This window comes from Exophiala viscosa, assembly GCF_022695815.1.
Source record: "Exophiala viscosa unplaced genomic scaffold EDD37scaffold_2, whole genome shotgun sequence".
Taxonomy (NCBI): Eukaryota; Fungi; Ascomycota; class Eurotiomycetes; order Chaetothyriales; family Herpotrichiellaceae; genus Exophiala; species Exophiala viscosa.
Window position 1 is genome coordinate 3,679,951 of NW_026944354.1, and position 23,210 is coordinate 3,703,160.

Consider the following 23,210-nt stretch of genomic DNA (forward strand, 5'->3'; position numbering starts at 1 on the left):
CACTTACTCCAGGAATGGGCGAGGACCTCGCGAGCCTAAAGAACCATGAAGATGAACAGAAATTCACTACTCACATATCTTCCCATTCATGCCGCTACAGAATCCTCTGCACATTTGCACCGAAATAACATACACAGCTTTTGTCCCTACTTTGGCATATTCGTAGGAGACAAAGATGGAAATGCAACACTCGAAGATGATGGCCGTCAGATATGGCTACACGCCAGCCCTCAACGATTACATTTCACGAATGGAACGTGCTCAAAACATGTACGATGCACAAGTCACGTCGTCCGCAATCTTGCAAATCGTAGCCAAGATGGCCACTGGTATGATGCCCAAGACTGCTCATCAAGACCTCGGACTTGTCTGTGACCAGACGGAAAGCAAGCCGACCCCAAAGCCACTGCGGTATTCCCAACACTATCTCCAACAAAAATCTCGGGAAAGGGCCTAGTGATCAGCTGAAATCTTTTCAAAGGCAGACATCTGTTCGCTTCGCTGAAGTCAGTGAAGTCTGCTTTTTCGACAAAGAAGCCGCTCCCAAAGATAGCGGAAAGGTTTCTTTTGGAATGTCAAACGTTGGGGACGATGGCACCGGGAGTAAGGCCTGGCGCAAAAAGGTGCAGAAACTCAAGGAGAACATCAAGTGCCGTGAACATGGCTTGAAGAAGGCCAGAGCCAGAACATATTGTTCTTGTGTCATCCATTTTGCCTATGAGGAGGCTTCAAGGAGATCATCAGGGTCTATGAAGAGTAAGGATGATGCGCCTCAACCGACGATCTGCCCTAACAGCAATGAACTGGCGTCAGAATCGAGTCTGGACTCTTCGGTTCCCCGCCACCGGCCAGTTGCAGAGGTGTACCTCCAGGCCATGCGCGAGGTCTACGACATCATGGCGGAATTCGAGCGAAAGTATGCCGGAATCTTCAAACACATCGAGAGGATGCGGAGTTTGAGCCAGACTGCTATTAAGCACATTCAGGAGATCTTTCCAATGAGGAGTAAACGGTGGAGGGATTTCTACGCTGAGACGGAAGACAGCGCTGATGACGTTGCTGACGGCATAACCACAGGCAGTGTGTCACCGAAGCCGGTCCGGGAATACAAAGTTTGGAGCAGCTGTGCCCAGGGCTGGCAATTCGACAAGGTCATCAAAGCGATAAACGAGTACAAGACGTTTCTAGAGGATGTCGGACGGCAGGCCAAGCAAGATGCACAGGCTGACGGAGGGAAGAACATCGACGAAGAACAGGATCACAACATAGGCTTAGCAGCGTGTGCCGAAGCAAGATGGAGCTTTGGCCGACAACATCCTTTGCGGTCGTTCGTGAGGAAGTCAAGTCCTTTGGCAACCTGCCAAGGTACTTGAGAGGAAAAAGGGGCAACGGTCACAACGGTGCCAAGGCACATACTGCAAGTCCACAGCAGTCTTTGGTAGAAGAAGCCTATCATTCCACCTTCAGCAGCGAAATCATGCAGGCTAGAAAGATATCATAACAGGCAAGCTATGCACCTTCAGTCATAACCACCCAGACATAAACGCCAAGATGGGCGCAGAATGTGTTCCATGGTTCGGGGCCGGTTTTGCTAACGGTGACCAAAGCAAAAGGTCGGTTCCTGAGGACCTACAATGAGGACCTGATCGAAGCCTCTGGCATCCTCCTCGGTATATAAGCCCCTTCCTCTTGCAAACTGCAGTTGACACTCTCCCCATTCTCATCGTACCTCCACAAGCGATCTGCCTCCCTGACGACCTCCACCGCCACCATTGTTCTCCATATACGATACCCGGCATACTCCCAACGCCCATCATGGTAAACTCAAGGTCCGAACCTATTGATGTGGACGGCATCGAGATGCAACCCATCAACACTGGCGTACGAAGACTAAGTCTTGACGATGACGACGCCGATGACAAGAAGCGTTCACACAACGATGCTTTTGGGGCAGAGTCGTCAACATCAGCAAGACCGTCGAAGTTTCGGGCGGCCTCTCCGTCTCAAGACGACAACGACGACATGTCAGATTTGGGTCGGGCGATCTTCTCGTCTATAGCGTGGACAGTTCGTGGCACCAGTCATACTCAACGAAATACCAAAGTCAATACGCCTTTGAAGTCTGCCCTTTCCAACAGCGCCAACAACGGCACCGGGGATGCGAACAGGCGCAAGAAGCGCGTCAATTTCAACGAGCAGGTGGAGCGTCGTTTCTACCAGGCGAACGACCGCACCAATGACGTTGCAAAGACGTCGTCCAAGATGATCCGCCTGGACGACAAGAAGGACAGAAAGGTCTGGCAACGTGAAGCCAGGGCGAGAAGGCCCACGATATTGCTGGGGGGTTCGTCGGGGACATCCGCGTTCCGCTTTACCACAAACTAAACGAAAGACAAGTTATTCAACCTCATTGGATTCGTATGTAGCAGTCCGTGATGATGACTGCATCACATCCACTAGCTAAGCCATGTGCGCCATACTCCAAGACGTCTTCCGGGCAAGTTCTTCATGCTTCAAATCTCAAGCCTCTGCTTCAGCTTCAGGCGCTTCCTCGGCGTCGACGATGTAGAACACACGCGGCTTCTCGGCATCATCGTCCTCATCACCAGCGACAGTGGCATCATCGTCTTCATCCCCTCCTCCGACGGACTTCTCGACCTCCATCTCGATCAGCTTCATTCCCGTACCACCAAGAGAAGGCATGAGAGTGTTTCTGTGCGCGTCCGCAGCGTCCGTCATGTGCTTCAACTGTTGGATACCAAGAATGATCTCTGGCCAGACGTTGTCGACGCACTTGATACCGATAGTCACCTTCTTGAGCGAGTCCACCTTCTTCATCACCATATCTCCATGAGCCGTCTGCTCCGCTAGAACAGTCATCGCGATCTTCTGCAACTGCTCGAACTTCTGGACAAGATGAGCTGCCAGCGCGCCACACTTGCGCTCGCACTCGATTTGACCCACGAAGGCTCTTCCAGCTTTGTCCACGTCGACTAGGTTGTCGGTAATACCCTCGCGTGCTGCCTCGGCATTGTGATTGTAGGCATTGATCTTGGCTTGCAGGACGCCCTTGTGGAGCGAGGTGACGTTGCGAGACGCGATTCCGAGAGTCTGTGAGAACTCTGCGAGACCTTTCTCGGCGATAGCGATGAGCTGGCGTGTACCTTGACCGGTGGTTATGGATGGGTTGAAGAAGACCTCGCTGGCTTCGGTTTCTGCGGTACAAATCCTGTGTTAGTCGAGTTCGAAATCGCACTGTTGGAATGAAAACGTACTGTCATTCCAGAACTCGGAGCGGTAGTCTGGGTCGATGGCCGCATACTTGGTCTTGCTTGTAGTGACTGCTCTGATTTCTGCTCTCATGTTTGCAAGGATTAGTCAGGACGAACTGTGTATGAAAGGAGTGATAGCAGCGGACGAAAGATGCAGGAAGAACCAGGATTCAGTCTGAATGAAAGTGAGCAGAAATTCGTGGGCTGCTCCTTGGCAATAGTCTCGGCGACGAGCAAGTATCGCGTCGCTTAGTCGTCGATAGGTCGTTGCTTAGTCGTCCGTGTTGGTTAGATGGAAGTGCGTTGAAAGACGCGAGACGGTGAGAAGGTTCTTTGTTCCCAGGGCGCCCCACTCATGCATGGAACCGTTGTGAGCAAGAGTAAGATGATAGACTCCTCACTGCGAAACATCCTGGCCTGAGCATCATTGACAATGAAAAACGTGCAGGGGGATAAACTGGACTGAGGAACTCGAGGCTGTGAAGACCTTGCCAAAGATCACGTGCATATCAACCTGAATGACTCCTCTTTTCCATGCTGTATGTACAACCAGGAGAAGCACAGCAACACTTGTGCTTTCTCAATCGCGTGTCGTCGCTTTCTGAAATCGATCAGAGAGTGTGTTCACTTTCACCGACCACCTGATACTTTGTCTGCTTCCAACTCCCTTTCGGCCTGTTGGTAATACTTCGCAGTGTCCACACCGTGCTGTATCATCAAACATCAGCTTTGTTCCCTTCAACGTGCAGACCTGACCTCGACTTACCTGGTCATGGTTCACAAAGTTGGCCCACGGCACAACGTTGGCCATCAGGGCACTGAACCGGCTGTTTCGCGTAGCAACACCTTGCATGTACGTTGTGAGTCCGGTCTTGCCGTACAAAGGCTCTCCCTTCTTCACTTTGTCTACCATCTCCCTCATGTCCATTTTGACCTCTCGGTCATTTTCTGTCCAGCCGTAAAACCTTACTGTGAGCGACCATCATGTTAGTCCTATGTCCAGACACCATTTCTTTCCCAGGGTTTGGACGTACGGCAACTCCTCTGATATACCAACCCAGCACCAGCCAAAAGTCCAACGGCGCAGCTCAGTCGGAATACAGGTCCGAAGGCGCCTTTGCCGGAGAATGAGGGTGCATATCGTTCGGTCACAAGCATGAATGCAGGTCCAATTGCAGCCATGCCGGCGCCATATGTCCAATCTTCGGGTCTTGCATATCCGTAGGCTCGTCGCCAGTGTCTGGACAAGGTGATTATCAGCAAGCTGTTCGTGAAATCGCGACGGTCGATCGAGGAAGTACATACGGGTCAGTGTCAATAACCTGTACAAAGCCGCCTGGTCAGTCTCCTTCTTCTCTGCGACAATGCGTCGACTTACCGGATAGTCTGTGTTTATCCGCTTGGGCGGAATGAACACTCTTGTTTCGTCCGCCATGGCTTGGCTGCAAATGCGACATTCAACGACGACAACGACTGGCACGCAACATCAAAGACCTGAAGTTCATGCGGAGCTTCAAGTGCCAAGCGCAGTTTCTACGCTTGCTTCCTTTGGGACTAGCGTATCTGGTGCTGGAGAGTGACGTAGCCAGTCGGCATTATTCAATTAACAAACCTCCGACGCGTCTCATTCCACCAAGACGCGTCTTCAAGATATCAGATATCAGATACCACAATCTCGTAGCGCCTGAACCTGCTACAGCGCTTGACTCAAATCAATCATGGCAGCAGACCCGATAACGTCGTCTACTGTGGACGAACTGTTCGACTTCGGTTCATCAGATGACGAAGACCCCTTCAAGGACAAGAAAGCCCGCAATGCCCGTGACAGCAAAACGACCCTGAGCCCTCGACCCACGAAACGCAAAGCTGAAGATGTTGAAAATCCCGGCGCAGACCTCGGCTTGGACGAGGAAGTCAAGATCACTAAGAAACGGAAGCCCATTGCCAAACTCGACGAAGCAAGGTAAGCGTTCCATACACTGCAGATCGACCAGTACATCTAACAACAAGCTAGACTGCTCTCTGCACCAGGCGTACCCAAACTACGTGCTCTCGTACGATCTGGAAATATCTCCAAGAAACTGCGCCTAAAGGGCAAAGGGCATGAATTCAACGACGTCGCTAAACTTCTGAACTACTACCAACTATGGCTGGACAATTTATATCCACGAGCAAAGTTTGCAGACGGACTACAGCTTGTCGAGAAGGTCGGACACAGCAAACGTATGCAGGTCATGAGGAAAGAATGGATCGACGAAGGAAAGCCAGGATATCTCCAGGAACGGCTGAGGAGGAAAGAGGAAGAGAAAGAGAAAGAAATTGACGATCTGTACGCCGGCGACACACATGCCTCTAGAGACGCGACGAACACAGTCCAGCCCGCCGAAGAAGACGATTCTCTATTCGTACCCGATACGCGTGGAAGCAACAAGCTTGCAGCGAACGAAGACGTCCTGCCAGAAGACGACGAACTCGACGCGCTGCTCGCCGAGCAAGACAGCGCCGTTAGGGCTCCGCAACCCGCCTCGAAACCAGCAATGGACCTGGACTCGGAGGGTGAGGACGATCTCGACGCGCTACTAGCAGAGCAAGAGACTCGCAAGAACCCGCCGTCACCTTCAGCACAAAATTCTGGTGCCAAAGCCCAACGTTCACCGTTCGACGAGGAGGACGACATTGAAGATATGGATGATCTCGATGCTCTTCTCGCAGAACAGGACTCCCGCGCAAACTCCAGCATGACACAGCCCAAGTCTAACAATCCGCCGCACACGTCTCCAGAGGACGAAGACAACGACTTGATCCCTGATGATGACACCGACGACGGCCTTGACGTGGTCCTCGCCGACTATGAAGCCACACACGCAAGCTCTCGGCCTCAATCCTCCAGCGAAGCTCTCCCCGCACATGCATCGTCCACACACGCAGGGACGAGGAATGCAGAGGCTCATGTCGCTAGCGAACCCAACGATGCAGCCGAGCAGGCTTTGGAACCTGAAAGCCATGAGCACCCGCGCGAGAATGCAGGTGGCGACGGCGAAGCGGATTTGGAAGCAGGCGACATGTTCTCATCTTCACCTGTGCAGGATGAGTGAAGACGAGAAGGCATGAATACATTCTCCCATCTTGCATCTTTTCAACCATACAGTAAGCGCTTAGCGATCACGATCACAATTCGAGAAAATCCTCAGGATTAATTTGCTCATGCTTTTCAATTGTATCATCCTCATGTTCATTCTCCTCATCAGAAGAAAGCACACCACCCAATATACATCCTACACAAATTCGCCTGATCCGTAGCCCGCTTAATCATCTCCTCAACATACCCACCCACACTCAACGGCACACTCTCCCCAGGCAACATCCCTCTAACCTTCCCTCTGACCCCATCCAGCACTTCCACCGGTGTGTTCGGCACGCCATTAACGCTCTTCTTCTTCCGCCCCGCGACATTGATAAAGTCGGTCGTCGGATCATGCAAGAACGTCTCCAAAATCGTCATCAGCGCATCCTCATTACTCCGCAATAACCGCAACGTGATTTCGCAGCACCGTCGGAATGGGCCCTCATACTCGTACGCCCCCATCGCGTCGACCATATTGTGCGTGAGCCGGAAGGGCACCATCTCCGGCTTTTCGAAGGTCAGACCCTTGTCAAAGAGACAATTGAAATCAACGTGCATGACACCACCGTTGTCCTCCTCGAACAAGATGTTCTCGCCGTGTCGGTCGCCTAGACCCAGAACGTGTCCGACAATGGACATGACGGCTGTGGAACGCGTGTAGCGCAATCGCGCGTCAAACCACGCACTTGGATCGGGGAAACTCTCGACGAACCACTCGTGGAAGACGGCGGGAAATTTCGTCAGGACACGAGTTGGGAAGATCTTGACTTTTTCTGGGTCACCCGAGCAGCACTCGTCCAACAAATTGCGGATCTCAATGTAATTGGGCTGGATGGATTTGTCCTTGTACAGCTTGAGAATGATGTCGCGGAAGGTCTTGAGGTTGTCGACCCATTCGATCAGACCGCATTCCTCGTTCAGTGGGATCACCGCATATGTCCGAATGTACAGGCGGCGTTTAGCTGCGTCAACATCGCGTTTCAGAGATCGGTTGATCATGGTATTGAATTCCATGAGACGTTGGTCCTTGCGCAGGTCGTCCTTGGGTTTGGCCAGAACGTTGTAAAGGATGCCATCTGAGCCCCGGATGGTGAGTTTTCGCGGTTTCTGCAAGGATGAAAGAACGAGAGCCTCATCGGCAAACGCTGAGATTGTGACCGGTTCTTTGGCAAAGGGTCGGAATGCTTGCAATGCCTTCGCTTCGAAGTTGGTTGGCATGCTGGGTATCAGGCACGCCTGGATCGGCACCACCAGCTTTGACGGCGCGATCTTGTGGTTGAATCCCAGCTCGCGAGACAGGCTGATCTTCGACACTTTGCCCTCGATCGGATACTCGGATACGCGAAGTAGTTCTTTGACGAACTTCTGCCCGCTGTTGAACATGTTTCGTAGCTCGCTCGCCGACGGTCCTTTCGGCGTGCCGTCCTTTCCTTTGTCCTTGTCCTTATCAACACAAATTTTGGTGATTAGCCCAAGACCTTTGACGGCGCGGTCTTTTTGTTGAGATTCGATCACAGCCAGGAGTGTCCAGTATGCTTGTTGAGGGAAAGCTCTCACCACCTTGACAACGATAGCACCTAGAAGCTCCGACACGATTTTGTTTCCATGGCAAATCCGTGCGACCACTTGTGGCAAGATTGTGTAGAGAAGAACTGGCTGTATGAGACCAGTGTATTTCTTGATGTGATTGTTCGTGCGCTCAATCACACGTTTTCGTTGTGCCGCATTGTGGGCATGAAACTGAGCATTCCCACGCCGGGGATCTTGTGGCAATTCACCATCGATCAATTCCAGCCAGAGAGTCAGTACCTTCGGTAGCGTCTGAGACACGTATTTGCTGCCGACGACAAGTGATCGGAGGTAGTTCTCAATGACGAGTTGAGCAGTCTCTCCGGTGAGGAAAGGTTGGGTTTCTTTGCCTGGAGGCATTGCTCTCTCCGAGTCTAGAATTCTGTTGTAGAAGCGGCCGAGATGATAATGGGCTCTTTCTAACTTGCTGTGTTGTTCAGTGGCTTTTTTGAAGGTATTTCTGATCACATCTGACTGAGTCTGCCCGGCTTGATCGAGCCACTTGCCAAGTAGTACGTATGCTTTCGACATGATCTCATTTTGAGGTCGTTGAGTGACCGAGCCGTTCTCGATAACATAGCCATATCCGGAAAATGCACCTGACTCAATGGCGCCTTCCAACATCCGAATTGCTTTTCTGTGGTCGCCGTCAACCCACATGAGCTTCGCTTGCTCAATCGCCGCAGACTTGTCGCCCAAGGCTGACGCTCTCAAGACCGCATCGAAAGCCTGGTTACTAGCTCGAGCTTTCCGGGCCAGCCGAGCAGTTGAAAGCCAGGAAGCTGCAACGTCATCAGACGTGAAAGTTGCTGAACGCAGAGACATCATTGCGCGCTGTACTCTGAGTAGATATTGTTTGTCTGCAACATTTGAGCCAAGAATATTGAGCCGAGCTCGAAGGTTGTCGAGGACCGACAGACGATCATCTGATGAACTTGCCGTTATGAGCTGGACATCACTCAGCACATGTAGCTTGAGCATAATGTCATGACCGGCTTGAAACGAGGCTACAGCATTTGGTGTGAGTTCTGCCGCTGTGTTGGCATATAGTTCATTCACCAGCTTCAGAGCTTTTGCTTCGTCCTTGTTATCGACAGTCACCATGATATCTGCCAAATGGGAGGCAAAGTCATGTACGCCGCACTTCTGAACGTAGTTCGACAGTCGTGGCCATTGGGCAGTCGCCCAGGCAGCCTCCATAGCGTGAGGAGCAAGCAACAATGGAGTTGTCTTCTCCTGACTTCTGATGGCGTCGAAATGCTGGAGTAGGACATCGTACTGTCCGGACTCTGACAAACAATCCATCAGGTTCTTCTGGACATCGTGATCGTCCGGCTTGGCTACAAGCTGCATTTCGTACCAACTTTGCGCTGCCGCCCATCGTCCAGCCTTTTTGTGTTCAAGGACCTGCTGCTCGATATCAAGAACATGCATGCGGGAGGAGATTCCCTCAATGCCGTCTGGCTCATCGATCTGAGCGTATATGTCCTGCAATCTCTGCAGCTGGGCTTGGTTGTCGCCTGTCTTGACCTCACGGATGTGTTGTTCCCAGTGGAACAGAGCTCGAGCATAAGACTTGCACTCAAGGGCCCTCCGAGCCATAATATCTGCAGGAATACGTTCCAAGACCTGGTCAATACTGCGGATCTGTTCTGCGGCATTTCCTAACAGGAGGTCAATTTGGCCACGGTCCGATTTTGCCAGTCCAATATTGTATTGCTTTCGTTTATGCTGCTGCCAGCTCGACATGTAATCAAGAATCTCGAAGACTGTCTGACTGCACAGCTTGATGTCATCCTGAATACGGCGTTCTTGACCATCAAGGGACTGGCTAAGGATTGATGTAATTTCGGCCACGATGTCGTGGCTGTTCTGCTCAACCCCACTGACAATGAGGTTCACGACCGCATAGGGCAGAAGGAAAGCAGGTATCGAAGTGTCTTGGCCGGGTATGATGCGGCAAGCGATGCCAAAGACGAGGTCAACGTTCTCTCCCGACCCTCGATGTAGGAAGTCCAACGCGATGGTTCGCAACCAATCTCGATGTCGCATGCCTGGATGAAATAGAGGATACTGGCTTTTCTCCGGTGCCCGAACCTCCTGCACCAAGTATTTGGAGCTCAAGAAGGGAGTCAAGGTGTTTTGAACAGACTCGGGCAACTTCTCCCATAATCGAGAGGCCAGATTTCCGGAGCTTGATCTCGTAGGACTTTCCTGTTCGCAGGACTTGAGGTATTCCTGCATCGCCCAGCCAAGAAACCCTTGTGCTCTTGTGGTCGGTGCAGACAAGAAAGCTTTGACAAGGACGTGTTGAAGAAAGAAGAATATCCATTCGATGACCTCGTCGGCCTTTCCAAAATTGGCCAGGACTATCATAGACTTGCGGTTCACCACATTCTCAATCTTGCTGGAGTCCAAGCAACCAATGCGTCCCAGACATTGGCCACACTGCCGTGTGATATCGTTTGAGGAGTTGAACTTGACGCAGCAGTCCAGTAGACCACGGGTCAGCTCAGCAACAAACTCATCAGGTTGCTCACGTAGTATGGAACGCTGCAGCAAGTCTTGCTTCTGGCTCAAGAGCGGCACCAGCTCATCGAGTGCCCGTTGCACCACAGACAGGTTCTCATCCTGCAATCTGTGCACAAATGCTATCAATTGATGTCGTTCATCCATCTGACGTTTCAAGGTGACAAGATCGGCCTCATATTTAGACAAGAGAGGAATGGAGGCCAATGAGGGCATCGTACTGTAATGATCTCTAACGAGATCGGTGTGGTTCTTGAGCAGGTAGCCGACAAGGTCATATGCCTCTTGCTGCGAGGAGCTGTTTAGGATGTCCCACCTATTGACAATGATTGCAAGAGTCTGGTCAACAAGCGATTCGAAATCTTCTCGCTTGAGGGACTTGATCATGGCGACCCACGACAAGAAGGCGGCATCGCACAAATCCATTTCATCGAGCCCAGACTTCAAGCAAGCACATATTTGTGGCAGTGCGCGGACAACACGGCTCTTTCCAAGCTTGACCACTTCGCCCAAAGCAGCGAGGCATCTGCGCTTCTCAACCTTGGATTCTTTCGCTTCGAGGTCGTTCAGAAGGACAGTAAAATGCGTAACAATCGCGAGAACATTATTCTCGAGAAAAAGGCCAATACCATCACTCCGTCGAGAGCCCGAGGATTGTCCACGTTGACGAGCGATCAGTTGGGCAAGAAGCTGCAATGCCTGGTAGATCCTCGAGGACTTTCCTTGACCACCATCTCCGATGGCTTTCAGCAGCTCGCAGGCAATTTGAATAGAATCCAGTGCCACCCAATCTGCAAGGTCGGTCTTGGCAAACTCTGCAGAGATATCGGAGAGGATAGCAGTAATTGAATGTTCTGCATCTGCAAACGGCTGAATCAGCAGGAATGATAGTATGGCGATGAGGTTTTGTCTTTGTGTACAGAGCTCGAAGGGCGTGGTGGAGGGGCCGTTTGCCGCCGCGAAACGTCCGATGGTGGCGTGGTCTTTCTGCAAGACCAGGTAAGGAAGCGCATATTCCGCCGCGTGTCCCATCAACCCGTTTATATCCATGCCTAAGAGATCGCACATTTGTTGAGCCAAGTTGGGTCGGGTGGTCAGCGATTTAGCAAAGACAACCCCTAATGTTCGCCAGAATGGACGAAACAGTAGCCAGACCGAGACTTGCAAGCACTGTGCAACCCGCTGGATCTCTGCGTAGACGACGCCGACAATGTGCGGATTATTGTGGCCAAGATACTCCACAAGTCTGACCAGAATGATATTCAATTCTTCATCATCGTCGACCACTGGAGCCATGCCAGTGAGGGCCAAGACCAAGGTTTCCTGGATACTGGCATCGCTTTTCTGCCAAAGAGTCTGCATGACCTCAAGAGCGGTCATTCTGTTCTCTCGAGTAAGAGAGACGTCGATGTTCTTTCTCCTCAGGATGAACGCCTGTAGAGTCCGGGCTGCCGCGACACGGAGATCCCTCGATGAGCTCTTTAGAGATTGTAAGCACCACTCACCAGCAGGTGTCTGGGATAGTTTCAGATCACTGCTGGAGCTGCCATGCATAACGATGCATCGCAGGACGGACATGGCCACGACTCTTGCCTTCGACTGACGTGTTATGCTTTGTGTGAGGTTCAGCAGTGTCTTGAGCAGTTCTTCGCTCAATTTCTGGTCGGCTTCGCCGGGAACAGTGATAGAGGAAATGTCGTTGTCACAGGTCCTGCATTGTGCCGATCCTGGTCCTCGCGCGAGCTGACACGCAGCCGTGCCTAGCAGTTCCAGGGCAGCACATTGCTTGTCCTCGGACAGTCGCTGAAAGTGTCCAGAGGATGTTTTGCTAAGGCCGTCGAGGTCGGAAACAGCCCGCCCTGTCAGCTCCAACGTTACTCTGCGGCAGACTTTGTGGTGAAAGGTTTCGTCTGAGGGTTCAGATTCATGTTCAGTGGACAGTCGCGGACGTTTGCGGGCACGATCGGTGCCTGGCCACGTTTCCACCAAGGGTACGCTAGGGGAGAACGATTTCGAAATAGGTCTGATGCTGAGTGCGCGAATTTCGTGACTAAGTTCCTGGGAGAGCCGGTTAGTTTTGACGGTTACCATCTGCAGCGTCCTCGTTGAGCATACCTCGGGTTTATCAACGGGTGAGTCGTGATACTCGACATAATCGCGGAATCGAACAAGTAATTTCCAGAATTGGACTTTGGTTTGTGCAGACTCCGAATGCTTGGAGATAGTCTTTAGTATGCGGACTATTGCCATCAGCAGGTGATGAATAGACTCGAAGACCAGGCTCGGTATGTTGACATGACCGCGTAGTTCGACCGCCGAAAGTCTCGTGGAGAAATCGTCGGCATTGATGGTAATGGATTTTGCATTTTCGTAACTGGGCAGGGTAGGGGTAATGGCTATGAACGCTGGGAATGTCAGCACGGAACAAGTGTCGATTTGGGGGATTTACCAGAGGCTGTCGCCCTCATATACTCGAGTATTGCAAGGCATGGACTAGCCGTCACACATTTTCGATCCGTCTCCAGCATAGCGTTGAAGACCGCCAGCACGGAGTCATGTATACCGGCATTGTGAGACCCTGCAAGCAACGGTACAAGTCGTGGAATGAGCCAGGTGTACAAGGCGCAGTTCCCGGGCACATCACTGCCTTGTGAGTCTGACTTCACGAAAAGAACTTGAGGCGATCTTTCAATGGCGAGTTGAAGGACCTCGAGACAGGTTTTAAGTTGAGAAACAGCCTTACCTGCACCCGCTGCAGTCTGGAATGGGTTCTCCTCAAGGGCTCGCTCGATGCCTACTTGAAAGATGATGCATATCAGTTTGTGATTGACTGAAACATCTGCACCCAGGTTGGACTGGCCCTGCTCATCTGATCCAAGCGCTTCTGCTAAGAGTTGATTGAAACTGTCTCGGTCAAAGTCTGGCACGCCATTCCCGTGAACGACATGAGTGACCAGCATCGACGATGGCGGAGGCTGGAAGCCGTTTGTCTCTCGCCCAGCGAGCATTGGCGCCATGATGTCTGCATGCCGATTCTGTGGAATGATGCTAGATTTGCAACGACGCGTCGGAAACAAATACTCGAAAGATACCAGAGGGCGCGTCATAATTAATGATTCACCGTACCAGCCTAAACCCTCGCAAGATTCACCGTAATCTTTGGAAACGTCCTGCCGGATAAACGTGTCGCCGGTGAACAATTACTGGATTCTATCACCTCTTCACCGGCTACGAAAATGGGTATTGAACAACTCATTAGGCATAGGTCTATTCAGAATATCTCTTCGATCTTCTCGTCATCGTCAACCACTTCTTCTATCCTCGGCGTTTCCTCTTCATCTCCCATGATAAGCTGAACCCACCGATCACATGCTTCCCTCACTTCATCGTTGTCCACGTGGATGTGAGTCTCGCGAATCAATGGGTATACACCGGCACTCCTCATCTTTTCCCGCCCTTCTCTCGTCGTACTCAGAAGCAAGAGAGTTTCCGAATGGGTCAACACTATCCGAGTGTCACTCTCTCTCGCTTTGTCAGGCGGTAATAGCTGCAGATCAGGCAGCATGTTGGCTGATTCTTCTTCCGAATATTCTTCTGAGCCGGCCAGGGGAAGTAGAATGTATGGAAGTATGTTGACACCCGGAGAACCATCGATGATTTCTGTGTCATCGGCCAGGAGCAGTGGGTGTTTCCGGATCTCAAAGGCGACATTTTTTATGGTACTCGCCACGCCTCTTCTTCTGATGTGGCTTTTGTGCTCCGTGAAGACCGTTAGTTTGCTGATTGGCACCACACCATCGTATTCCCGCTTGCTCAAAAAATGTTGTCTGCCGGCTTCATGTTTTGAGATGTCCGCAAGAAGGTATGCCAGGTAATCGAAGTTTGCTTTCTTGTTAAGACTACCATCGGCACCTTTTACAAAGCAGTCGAACAGCTGGTCAAGTGCATACTGAGATGTAGAGACTTCCTTTGCGGGTGATGCTCGTTTCAATGTGATAAGGCTCTCCATGCGGTCAGATTTGACGAGATTCGACAGTAGCATGGCAACTTCGTCTGCGGCCGCCTCTTTGGGATCCTACGTTATGTTCAGCCTTTGGAGTCCGAGATCTGCAGCATCAAGGGCAATCGGGTGTGTGTACCCACATACTGTTATCTTTTTCAGCAGGATCTCGATGAATCCATCATCGGCCGCAAGATTTTCGAGGATCTCGGCATCATGACTGATGTTAACAAGAATGGTAAGAGCATTTTTCGCGATGGGCTTGAAGGGATGACGTGTCAGCTTCATGCGCCATTATGGACCGGTTTGTACCCACCGGATAGTCTCTAACGAGGAGTTTCAAGTCCTGAACTGGTACGAGTTGCGGCTTTTTGAAAATGGCCGGATCCTCAGAGTGTCCCAACAAATGCTCACAGGCTAGTCGAGCCATGTCAGCATGTACCTGTTATCTCAAACACAGTGTCTTTTGATTCTAGGATGTAGCTCGTCTTTCATGAGTCACGGGTAGGAGAAGGATGTCACTCACCAACTTGTCTGATCTGAGTATTTCCATGATGGAGAAATTCAACAAGCTGTTGATAATGCGTCAGCAGGTGAATAAACGCCTTGCAGCAATAGAGCGCATACTTCTTGCAGTTCCGTCGGCATCTTGACCCATGCTCAATAACCAATTATGACCTCGCAGCGACGATGCTTTGGCGATACTGAATTTTGGAATTTTGATATTGAAGCCCAAAATAGTTTAGCGTTGAATGACTTCAAATGACGCGCGAACCTTCCCAATGGCTTCCTGCCGTCTCGTTTCCTTCCTGCAGCATTCTCCTCGTTCTCTCCATGCAGCTTCTCCTTCTCAGCCATTCACATCTCAACCTGTTGCTCAAGGTGGCGGAGCCATGCCGACCCACGTTGACCTACGCCCACCATCGTGAACCGGTCCGTCAACATGCCTCTTCTCATGCATGCACTGTGCGAAAGGCTTGCATATGCGGGCGCTGCTCCTTGGCCTTTGCGCAAACCGGTCGGCGGCATTCTGACCTCTTGCATATGCCGTTCTAGCAGAGTCCAGCCTAGTGTGCCAAACATTGCGAGAGGCATCCCCGTTGTCTGCGCCTCGTGACCCTCCATCACAACTGGTGTCGAATGGTATTTAATCAACAGGTAGGTTTCTTCACGATGCCGCAACACTTTGCATCTTCTCCATCTTCTTTGCTGCATCCAAATGCACAGGACATAAGGTGTCAGATCCTACAGGCCGATCTACAGCGCTAACCATCCGCACACGATTTTTGCGGCCCATCGAGCCTTACGTGCTCAAGGCTGAACAATTGAAGACAGTAATTCAGCATCACAAACCTCGCAAATATTGACAATGTCGGCACTCGTCCTCCCGAACGATTTGCCCCCTCCTCCGGAGCCCATCACGGTCGAACAAGCAATACGTGATCTCCTTTCACTGGTGTCCCGCATCAGGCAAAGACTACATGCTCTGATCAACTACTACATTTATCCAGATCTCACACCAACCGCGGTCTCCGAATATGATCCGAGGCTGCACATTTTGCAAGACCGACTTCAAGCACTCTCAAGGTTGTCCTATCAGAAGCTCCCCTACATCATCGGCAAGTCCGATGACATTACTGGCTACTACCTGAACCAAGTCGCGGAGCAGATGCAAAACTCTGTTCGCGGCATCGAACGAATCTTCACCAGTCATTACAACCCGGACCTCGAAGACCCGTTCAGAGCTATCTGGGAGGGTCTGACCTACAAAAAGTCTCAAATCGCGGAGTTGGGAAGGCGCAGCCCGAGTAACCCTCGTCGGCTCCGGGCGGAAGACATGCGGCCAAATGAGCTGGGGAATTTCTGTAACGGTGCGTTGCAGATTAGTAATGGAATTGACAGAGGACGAATCTCCTTCGTGGAAACAAGGGAATTGACTGAAGACAATCGCCGGAAACTCAGGGTTTCTGGGGGCGCCTTTCTGGCCTGGCAATGTCCCGAGTGCTCTTACAGGGTTCGCTATCATGTCACCAGCAGTAATACGTCGAATATCCACCACACCGACGAAATCCGCCGACATAACGGTCTCGCGATCCAGTATCGAAGCAAATTCCTGGCGCGCTCTCACCTATACCTCCCGCCACCAGGGACAACAACAACAAGGGTAATTAATAGGAGACGGCGAAACTCCAATGTATTGATACCCCCGCGATTCAAGTACGGTTGCATTTTCTGCTTCGCGTTCGGTTACGATCTATTGCACGACCGCAGAGCCTTTACAACTCCCCAGGCACTTGCCGAGCACATTGTATTGTGCCATAGGAGGTCCACGCTACCGACGATGTTGCTGCACCTCTACGCAGTTGCAATTGACGACAAGATGGACGAGCCTCATAAGAAATGGGAGGTGAATCTACTGTGATCGTTTTACCGATCATCGTAGGCCCATGTTGAGGAGAAGTCGTTATATTCATATACGCAGGCTATGATCTCAAGCCATTTTTGTCTATTGAAAGCCCAACTCCCTCAGAATGCTGTCATTATGCTCGCCAACCTCTGGAATCTTGTCCATTCTCGCCTCGACATCTGCAGTCGTTCCGGGTGCAATCAACGCCTTGATTGGACCTACCTCACTGTCGACATCTCTCCACCTCCGCCTGGCCTGGAGCTGCGGATGATCCCAAACGCCATGCATGTCGTTGACTTTGGCGTTGGCAATGCCCGCGTCTTCCAACCGCCTGGTAACCTCATCCGTATCCCACTGCGCAAAGATCCCGCTGATGAGAGCCTCTAGCTCGTCACGATTCTCGCTCCTGGACGCCGTGTTTCTGAATTTCGGATCTACGGTCAAATCCTCTCGGTCCAAGACCTGCGTGGCCAGAGTCTTCCACTCGCGCTCGTTCTGCACTCCCAGCATGACCTTTCCACCCCCACCTGTGGAGAACGGCCCGTAAGGATAAATGCTCGCATGACTTGCGCCGGCACGTTTCGGTCCCGACTGGCCCTCGTGGGCATAGTACATGGGGAAGCCCATCCACTCGACCAATGACTCAAGCATCGAAATATCCAACTCGCACCCCTTGCCTGTGTTTTGGCGCTGAATGATTGCACCCAGGATGTTGCTGTACGCATACATACCCGCTGCGGTGTCGGCGATCGAACAGCCTACTTTGGCCATGCCATTGTCACCTTCCGTGCCGGTAATGCTCAGCACGCCTGCCTCAGCCTGGATGAGCAGGTCATAGGCTTTCTTGTGCGCGTACGGACCGTCAGACCCATACCCGCTAATGGAAGCGTAAATGAGCTTTTCGCCTCTGTTCTCACCTGGCTTTCGTTCATTCATCATATCCTTCAGCGCTTTGTAGCCCAAGCCCATCTTCTCGGCGTCGCCTGGTCGTAGATTCTGTACGAAAACGTCGGCCTTTTCACACACCAGAGTCTTCAAGACATCCATGTCCTGGGGGTCCTTGATGTCTAGCGCCAGGGATTCCTTGCTGCGGTTCGTCCAGGCAAAATGACTGCACAATTTGCCGCGGATGCGGCTGTCGTGGTGCCGCACGAAATCTCCTGTGCCGGGCCGTTCGATCTTTATCACCCGGGCACCCAGCTCTGCAAGGTGGCGCGTTGCAAGTGGCATGGAGATGACTTGCTCCAATGCCACGATAGTTATGCCGCTTAGAGGCCGGTTGCATGGAGCATTGTACTTAAAGTCGTCGGACTGAAAAGGTGTCGATGTACTCAGGTATCTGGATCTGGGTGCTGATCGTGTTGTCGGTATTGATGTCCTTAGTGTGTCTCGGACGCCTGCCATCATGGAGAAGATGAGCGCCTGCCTCCTCAATGACATGCCCGGCTGTTGGAGCATCGCTCCTGCCAGAGGCGATCTGGCCTTCATATCTTCCTCGACCCTTCCCCTGTCTCCAAACTTTTATGTACTCAACTTGCCGAACTTTCGTATTCTACGGCGCAAGGATACTCATCGAGTCCCGTTTCAATGGGCTAAAAGTCGGTCGATCGTCTGTTTGTCGCAGATCTAGTGCTTGCCGGAGCACCTTCACCGTTTTTCGCCCTCACCCTGTCCGGAGAACGTATCTCAGAGCGCGATCGCAGAGCCAGGTCAAGCTGCACTTGCAAATATCAACCATCACCTACCAATGCAAAGAAGTGTCTTGATATTGCTCCTCTGAGGTCGGCGTGTATTGTCCGACATCGGGTGCGGAGAAATAAGCCTGACATTTTCTCTCGACCGAGGCTTCTCAGAATTTGGGGTTCACCTTCTCTTCCTCCAGGCGCCATTGCCATGAATCGCGATATCCCGGGAACCGTTGCACACGCGGAACGCGGTCAAAATATGCAGCAAATTAAGCTCAAGATCGATGGCAAAGAACAAACATCAGAACATGTCAAAAGCTTATCACGTGTTACTTCCCATGGTAATCAAAATTTCTGTCGAAGGCGCCGTGAGCTTCAAATCATCAACGTGCTTCAGCAATGCCCAGCGAACCAATCACGCATGCAAACAGTGCTACGAAGAAGATCAGAGCCGGGAGTCTGTTGACGTCTTCTCGCTTGTGCAATGCTCAACGTCCGCAGGGATCAAAATAACAGCCAGTCAGTAACCTCGTCCAAGATTTATTGTTGCTATCCCTGCACAGAATTTGGTGGCGCAAATGTGAGCACGGACTGTTTCAGGGGTCATCCGAGGTCAAGCGAACCTGTCCAGAACCACCAGAATAAAGAGATTGCAGGGTAAGCATAGCAAGCCATTTGCGACAAGGCGCTGTGATAGCAAGACACCTTCAGACATAGAACGTCAATTGGCCTTATCTGTTGGCTTGTGAGGAAACCGCAGTTCGAAGTGAGCATGCGAAAAGGAGGAACTCGATATATTTTGTCCTCCCTGGGTTCCCAGAAGCTTTTCTTATGCTTCTCTGCCGTGTCCGCCACAGGAGCAGAAATCCACCTCTCGGAAGATTTCGAAACCCCATGTCAAAGAGGCGACAGGCCGCCACGCGAGAGGCTAAGAGCAAGATGAAGCACGCCAGTCGCGGGACCCCGGCAATCTTCCAGGGCTGTAAGTGGCTGTTCTCAACCTCCTCTCCCCCATATCCCGCTTGCTTCACATCCTTTGATGTTTCCATCTCGCATTCTGTGACTGACCACGTCCGAAGATTGGTCTCAGCAAGCCTGGGAATGTTTTCCTTGATTTCCCCATCCGCCCATTTGTTCAACAGAAATTCAGCTCGCCGGCTACAAATCCTACAATGGTAACAATGTCCATTATTCGACTGCCGGTCTGGGCCACAATGCATGGTCACCAGGATCTCGTATGCAGAACCTCGAAGCTTACCCATGCGTGTCATGCCAGATCCCACTTATCGATGGCTTTCGAGGCTCTAGTCCCGACTTTTCGCTTTCGCTTGCCATGCAGTTGCATCCGGGTGATAAATCTGTTGCATTTCCTGCATCGGATATCGATGGGTCAATATCCTTCTAACGTCCTACTCCCACTTTGTCCATTCTGAGGAGCTTCAACCCCTCGACACCTCGACTTAAGCGATGTCTCGTTGTGACGGTTTCACCCTGCGGAAGCCTTCCAGGCTTTATCGAGCTTGACTTCCCGCGTCATTCGTCATTACCCTTCGCTTGCTGTCACTCATTTACCATAGGTATCATCGTTGTGAGAAGTCCGGATTTCTAAATCATGCCCACCAGGTGGCTATCTGTCGGTCATAGGAACCCTTCTCAACACAACAATCCAAGTCCGCAGTCGAGAGCAAAACAGAAAGGATTTGATTTTGCTTTTTCGGACCCGACATCTACCATCCCCAGCGCGACGGGCAAGACCTTCATTTCTCCCAGATCAGTCAACCTACGCCCTACCACATCTGGAGGTCATACTGGAAAGAGGAAGCCACCTGTTAACGGCCCCTTGGACAGACCACAGACATCGGACAACCATAGAGCTTCGCCCTTGAAGAACAAAAATGTCGCCTTGAACTCCGACCACAATTTGATCGGTGTCGCTTTCGGGAGTCCGAGTCATCCCCCCGCATCTTTTGGCATCCCACCAGCAGAGCACATCGATCTGGAGGAAGACCCGGGCTTGCGACATTGCGCGCTTTTCACAGAAAGGTCATTCCAAATGAACTCAAAGAAATGGCAGAAGAAGCTAGGGACGCTATTCAAGGCCCGCCAGATTGCCATCAAGCGAGAAGATGTGCCATCGGGTCCAACGGTGGGATTACCGACTGGATTGGTAGTCATGGACAAGAGCCCGACGAGTCTGAATGATGCATTTGCAGAGCACAGACTACAGCCACTTTCTCAAGCTGAACCTCCACAGCGCGAGCCTCCTCGACCCCCAAAGGACAAAATCCCCGTCGGAAAGCTTGGACAAAGGCCCGAACAGGATCTCGTTTCAAGACCATCAACTGCCACTGATGCTAGCACCTGGAGTGAGCTCTATACGAGGCCGCCTGTACCGAAGCTGGAGCTGGAAATACCTACTCAACCTCTGGACCGGTTCAGTGTCATGTTCCAAAATCTACCCGCCGCCAGACGTTCCTCCTCCCTTCTGGCCAGGCGGAGCAAAACGTTAGACAGTCTGAGGTCGTTCGATAATAGTCGACCAAACACCAGTCATGGAGAAGATATGGTGGCGAAAACAACCCCAGAGAACCTTACACCACTGAGGCCACCGAAACTGATGAGTATGGCAACCCCAACTCGTTCACCAGCTGCAAGCAAATATTCCCTTTTCCCTTCACCGGCTGCTGTCAAACCGATTGGACGGTCACCTGTTTCAGAAAGACCGAGCTATCAGCTGAAGCGAACAGCAAGTTCACCGGCCGCATTGTCCCCTATGCAGAATTACTTTTCCTTTGCAAGACCTGAACCTCTCAATCCCACACGGTTGGAACCATCGGAGCAGATTTTCAACAGTCCAGAGGAGCATACTGCGTCCACCGATAGACGCTCTCCTTGGAGCGCTGCCCATTCCTTGCGGTCGTCTGTCTCATCTGCCACCACGGCAGACGACATATTCTTTTTCGATATCAAGTCATTCCGAGACTCCAAAGGGGTAGAAGATGGCCAGTTCGTCATGACCCGGCCAGACTCAGCGGCAGTAGAACTAGTCCGTACAAAATCCAAAAAGGCTGCTACGTCTAGTCGCCTACGAGAAGTCGAAACTCCTCAATCGGATAAAGGTGAGCAGTCACCGACAATTACAGCCGCTGTCAACACCCCAGACGGTGCATCTACCACCAGGCATATTTCGGTGGCACCCACCACAACGACCAGTTCGACCACCAAACACACCTCCGTCAATACGGCCTACTTTGATGAAGCGATCGCCGCAGTTGAAAGGCTCACATCGCCCACCACAATGAGCGAAGAATCAATCCCTCCATTCCCCTTCGTCATCCCTACCTTGGCGATCGCGGATCATGCCACCGACCAAACATCTCAGCCAGCCGCTTCACAACACCTCCAATCTCGTTCACGCCGTAGATCGCGCGAAGATATCACCTACCTGATACCTTCTCCTGTACCCGAAGTCAAAGAAGACCTATCGCCCAAATCAGACACAACCATTACGACCTCTCACCCACCACCACTGATCCTCCCTCACGTCTCTGCCATCAGACTCGTCGATCGCCCCATCGGCGATTCGCCAACCCTCCCACAGGGGGCTCTCACTCTGCGTCATCAAGCCTCGACAGCTCCAGACACTGACGTCGACGACAAACCTCCTCCAGTTCCAAAAAAGGACGCCAAATTCATCCCACTGTCCAGATACGCAGCCAGAAATACAGTCACCAAAATCGAACAGACAGGCATAATCCCTACGCGACCCACGCGCTCAAACACCGACACCAACGTCAGACCTCCAATACGTTCACCATCAATGCGCGTCGCCCTCTCGAAAGAACGCTCCGCAACCCTGCCCTCCTCCTCGTCCCTCCAAGGCCTGGAGAAGACCGTGCCACCGCCCAGCAACAGTCCGTCCCAACAAGGCCCAGGATCGGGCCCTGGCCATTCGGTATCAAATTCCGTCGCCGAAGTCGCCGTCGCCCGCACGGTATCGGTGATCCGCAAACCAGTCGCAACTGCCCGCGTCGTTGTCCCGACACGCCGGACAGAAGGCACGGAGGGAAGCGACAATGTAGATGAAGACAACAGATTCATCGTCGGCAGCGGCATGGGTGGCCGACGGCATCGACACCAACGCAGCACGTCAAAATCCCAGTCTAAAGACAAAATCAAAGTCAAAGTGACAAAGCGCGAGCAGCCCGACCGAAACTCGACGTATCAAAAGATGGCCAAGGAGGCGCGAAAGTGGGAGATCCTGGAGAAGAAGGCTTATTCGCCTGTCGTGGTACAGGCGAGAAGTGGGCACAAGCCAGGGTTGAGTGTTGGATTGGTCGTGGAGAGTGTATGACCTGTACGCCTTCGAGACTCACAGCGAATCGCTGGTGCACATGCACCTCTGCGCAGAGGACGGAGTGCTTTCCTTTGTGAGGGCACCATTTATGACCATTACATGTATATACTACGGTTTTTCTTTCAGCTTGAGCGGGTGGGACACACGGATATGTTCACGCTGGAAAGCCACAGATAGGCTTCCAGACATTCGCATATCAGCTATGGGTTTCGCTTCAAAACAGAACATTTGATAGACGGTTTTCGGCTGGGTCGGACGGGTTGGGTG

General features: G+C 51.9%; 9 protein-coding genes across 9 annotated transcripts; 4 read left to right on the plus strand and 5 right to left on the minus strand.

The window, feature by feature from the left end:
- Positions 1-175: 175 nt before the first annotated feature.
- On the plus strand, positions 176-1,373 carry EDD37DRAFT_606771 (uncharacterized protein; the record flags this gene model as incomplete). The annotated part of the gene is made up of 2 exons (XM_062814921.1): positions 176-329; positions 388-1,373. 2 exons carry the CDS (start codon positions 176-178, stop codon positions 1,371-1,373), a joined length of 1,140 nt encoding a protein of 379 aa, XP_062673875.1.
- A 1,147-nt stretch (positions 1,374-2,520) lies between these two features.
- EDD37DRAFT_647649 (uncharacterized protein) lies at positions 2,521-3,363 on the minus strand (the record flags this gene model as incomplete). The annotated part of the gene is made up of 2 exons (XM_062817907.1): positions 2,521-3,215; positions 3,276-3,363. The coding sequence occupies 2 exons, from the start codon at positions 3,361-3,363 to the stop codon at positions 2,521-2,523; spliced, it is 783 nt and encodes a 260-aa protein (XP_062673876.1).
- A 539-nt stretch (positions 3,364-3,902) lies between these two features.
- On the minus strand, positions 3,903-4,707 carry EDD37DRAFT_606774 (NADH dehydrogenase; the record flags this gene model as incomplete). The annotated part of the gene is made up of 5 exons (XM_062814922.1): positions 3,903-3,980; positions 4,039-4,241; positions 4,307-4,512; positions 4,578-4,594; positions 4,651-4,707. 5 exons carry the CDS (start codon positions 4,705-4,707, stop codon positions 3,903-3,905), a joined length of 561 nt encoding a protein of 186 aa, XP_062673877.1.
- Positions 4,708-4,914: 207 nt separating this feature from the next.
- EDD37DRAFT_663604 (replication fork protection component Swi3-domain-containing protein) lies at positions 4,915-6,464 on the plus strand. The gene is made up of 2 exons (XM_062819193.1): positions 4,915-5,235; positions 5,287-6,464. The coding sequence occupies exons 1-2, from the start codon at positions 4,991-4,993 to the stop codon at positions 6,365-6,367; spliced, it is 1,326 nt and encodes a 441-aa protein (XP_062673878.1). The 5' UTR covers positions 4,915-4,990; the 3' UTR covers positions 6,368-6,464.
- On the minus strand, positions 6,465-13,541 carry EDD37DRAFT_623954 (ataxia telangiectasia and Rad3, variant). The gene is made up of 3 exons (XM_062816131.1): positions 12,944-13,541; positions 12,610-12,899; positions 6,465-12,552 (listed from the first exon to the last, which is right to left on the minus strand). Exons 1-3 carry the CDS (start codon positions 13,509-13,511, stop codon positions 6,517-6,519), a joined length of 6,894 nt encoding a protein of 2,297 aa, XP_062673879.1. The 5' UTR covers positions 13,512-13,541; the 3' UTR covers positions 6,465-6,516.
- Positions 13,542-13,666: 125 nt separating this feature from the next.
- EDD37DRAFT_623959 (uncharacterized protein) lies at positions 13,667-15,200 on the minus strand. The gene is made up of 5 exons (XM_062816132.1): positions 15,122-15,200; positions 15,021-15,066; positions 14,811-14,911; positions 14,642-14,755; positions 13,667-14,569 (listed from the first exon to the last, which is right to left on the minus strand). Exons 1-5 carry the CDS (start codon positions 15,140-15,142, stop codon positions 13,766-13,768), a joined length of 1,086 nt encoding a protein of 361 aa, XP_062673880.1. The 5' UTR covers positions 15,143-15,200; the 3' UTR covers positions 13,667-13,765.
- A 506-nt stretch (positions 15,201-15,706) lies between these two features.
- On the plus strand, positions 15,707-16,958 carry EDD37DRAFT_287974 (uncharacterized protein). The gene has a single exon (XM_062811106.1). It carries the CDS (start codon positions 15,864-15,866, stop codon positions 16,914-16,916), a length of 1,053 nt encoding a protein of 350 aa, XP_062673881.1. The 5' UTR covers positions 15,707-15,863; the 3' UTR covers positions 16,917-16,958.
- A 42-nt stretch (positions 16,959-17,000) lies between these two features.
- On the minus strand, positions 17,001-18,305 carry EDD37DRAFT_561163 (CoA-transferase family III domain-containing protein; the record flags this gene model as incomplete). Its single annotated transcript, XM_062813874.1, has 1 exon — positions 17,001-18,305. The coding sequence occupies one exon, from the start codon at positions 18,303-18,305 to the stop codon at positions 17,001-17,003; it is 1,305 nt and encodes a 434-aa protein (XP_062673882.1).
- A 1,893-nt stretch (positions 18,306-20,198) lies between these two features.
- On the plus strand, positions 20,199-22,940 carry EDD37DRAFT_647656 (uncharacterized protein; the record flags this gene model as incomplete). The annotated part of the gene is made up of 1 exon (XM_062817908.1): positions 20,199-22,940. The coding sequence occupies one exon, from the start codon at positions 20,199-20,201 to the stop codon at positions 22,938-22,940; it is 2,742 nt and encodes a 913-aa protein (XP_062673883.1).
- Between the last annotated feature and the right edge of the window lie 270 nt (positions 22,941-23,210).

Coding starts and splice junctions, on each gene's coding strand:
- EDD37DRAFT_663604 (XM_062819193.1), top strand. CDS start 4,991: ATGGCAGCAGACCCGATAACGTCGTCTACTGTGGACGAACTGTTCGAC. Junction 5,236..5,286: donor GCCAAACTCGACGAAGCAAG/GTAAGCGTTCCA, acceptor ACAACAAGCTAG/ACTGCTCTCTGCACCAGGCG.
- EDD37DRAFT_623954 (XM_062816131.1), bottom strand. CDS start 13,511: ATGGCGCCAATGCTCGCTGGGCGAGAGACAAACGGCTTCCAGCCTCCG. Junction 12,900..12,943: donor TATGAGGGCGACAGCCTCTG/GTAAATCCCCCA, acceptor TGACATTCCCAG/CGTTCATAGCCATTACCCCT. Junction 12,553..12,609: donor CACCCGTTGATAAACCCGAG/GTATGCTCAACG, acceptor CGGCTCTCCCAG/GAACTTAGTCACGAAATTCG.
- EDD37DRAFT_623959 (XM_062816132.1), bottom strand. CDS start 15,142: ATGCCGACGGAACTGCAAGAA. Junction 14,912..15,020: donor TACTCAGATCAGACAAGTTG/GTGAGTGACATC, acceptor TGGCTCGACTAG/CCTGTGAGCATTTGTTGGGA. Junction 14,570..14,641: donor TCCTGCTGAAAAAGATAACA/GTATGTGGGTAC, acceptor AACATAACGTAG/GATCCCAAAGAGGCGGCCGC.
- EDD37DRAFT_287974 (XM_062811106.1), top strand. CDS start 15,864: ATGTCGGCACTCGTCCTCCCGAACGATTTGCCCCCTCCTCCGGAGCCC.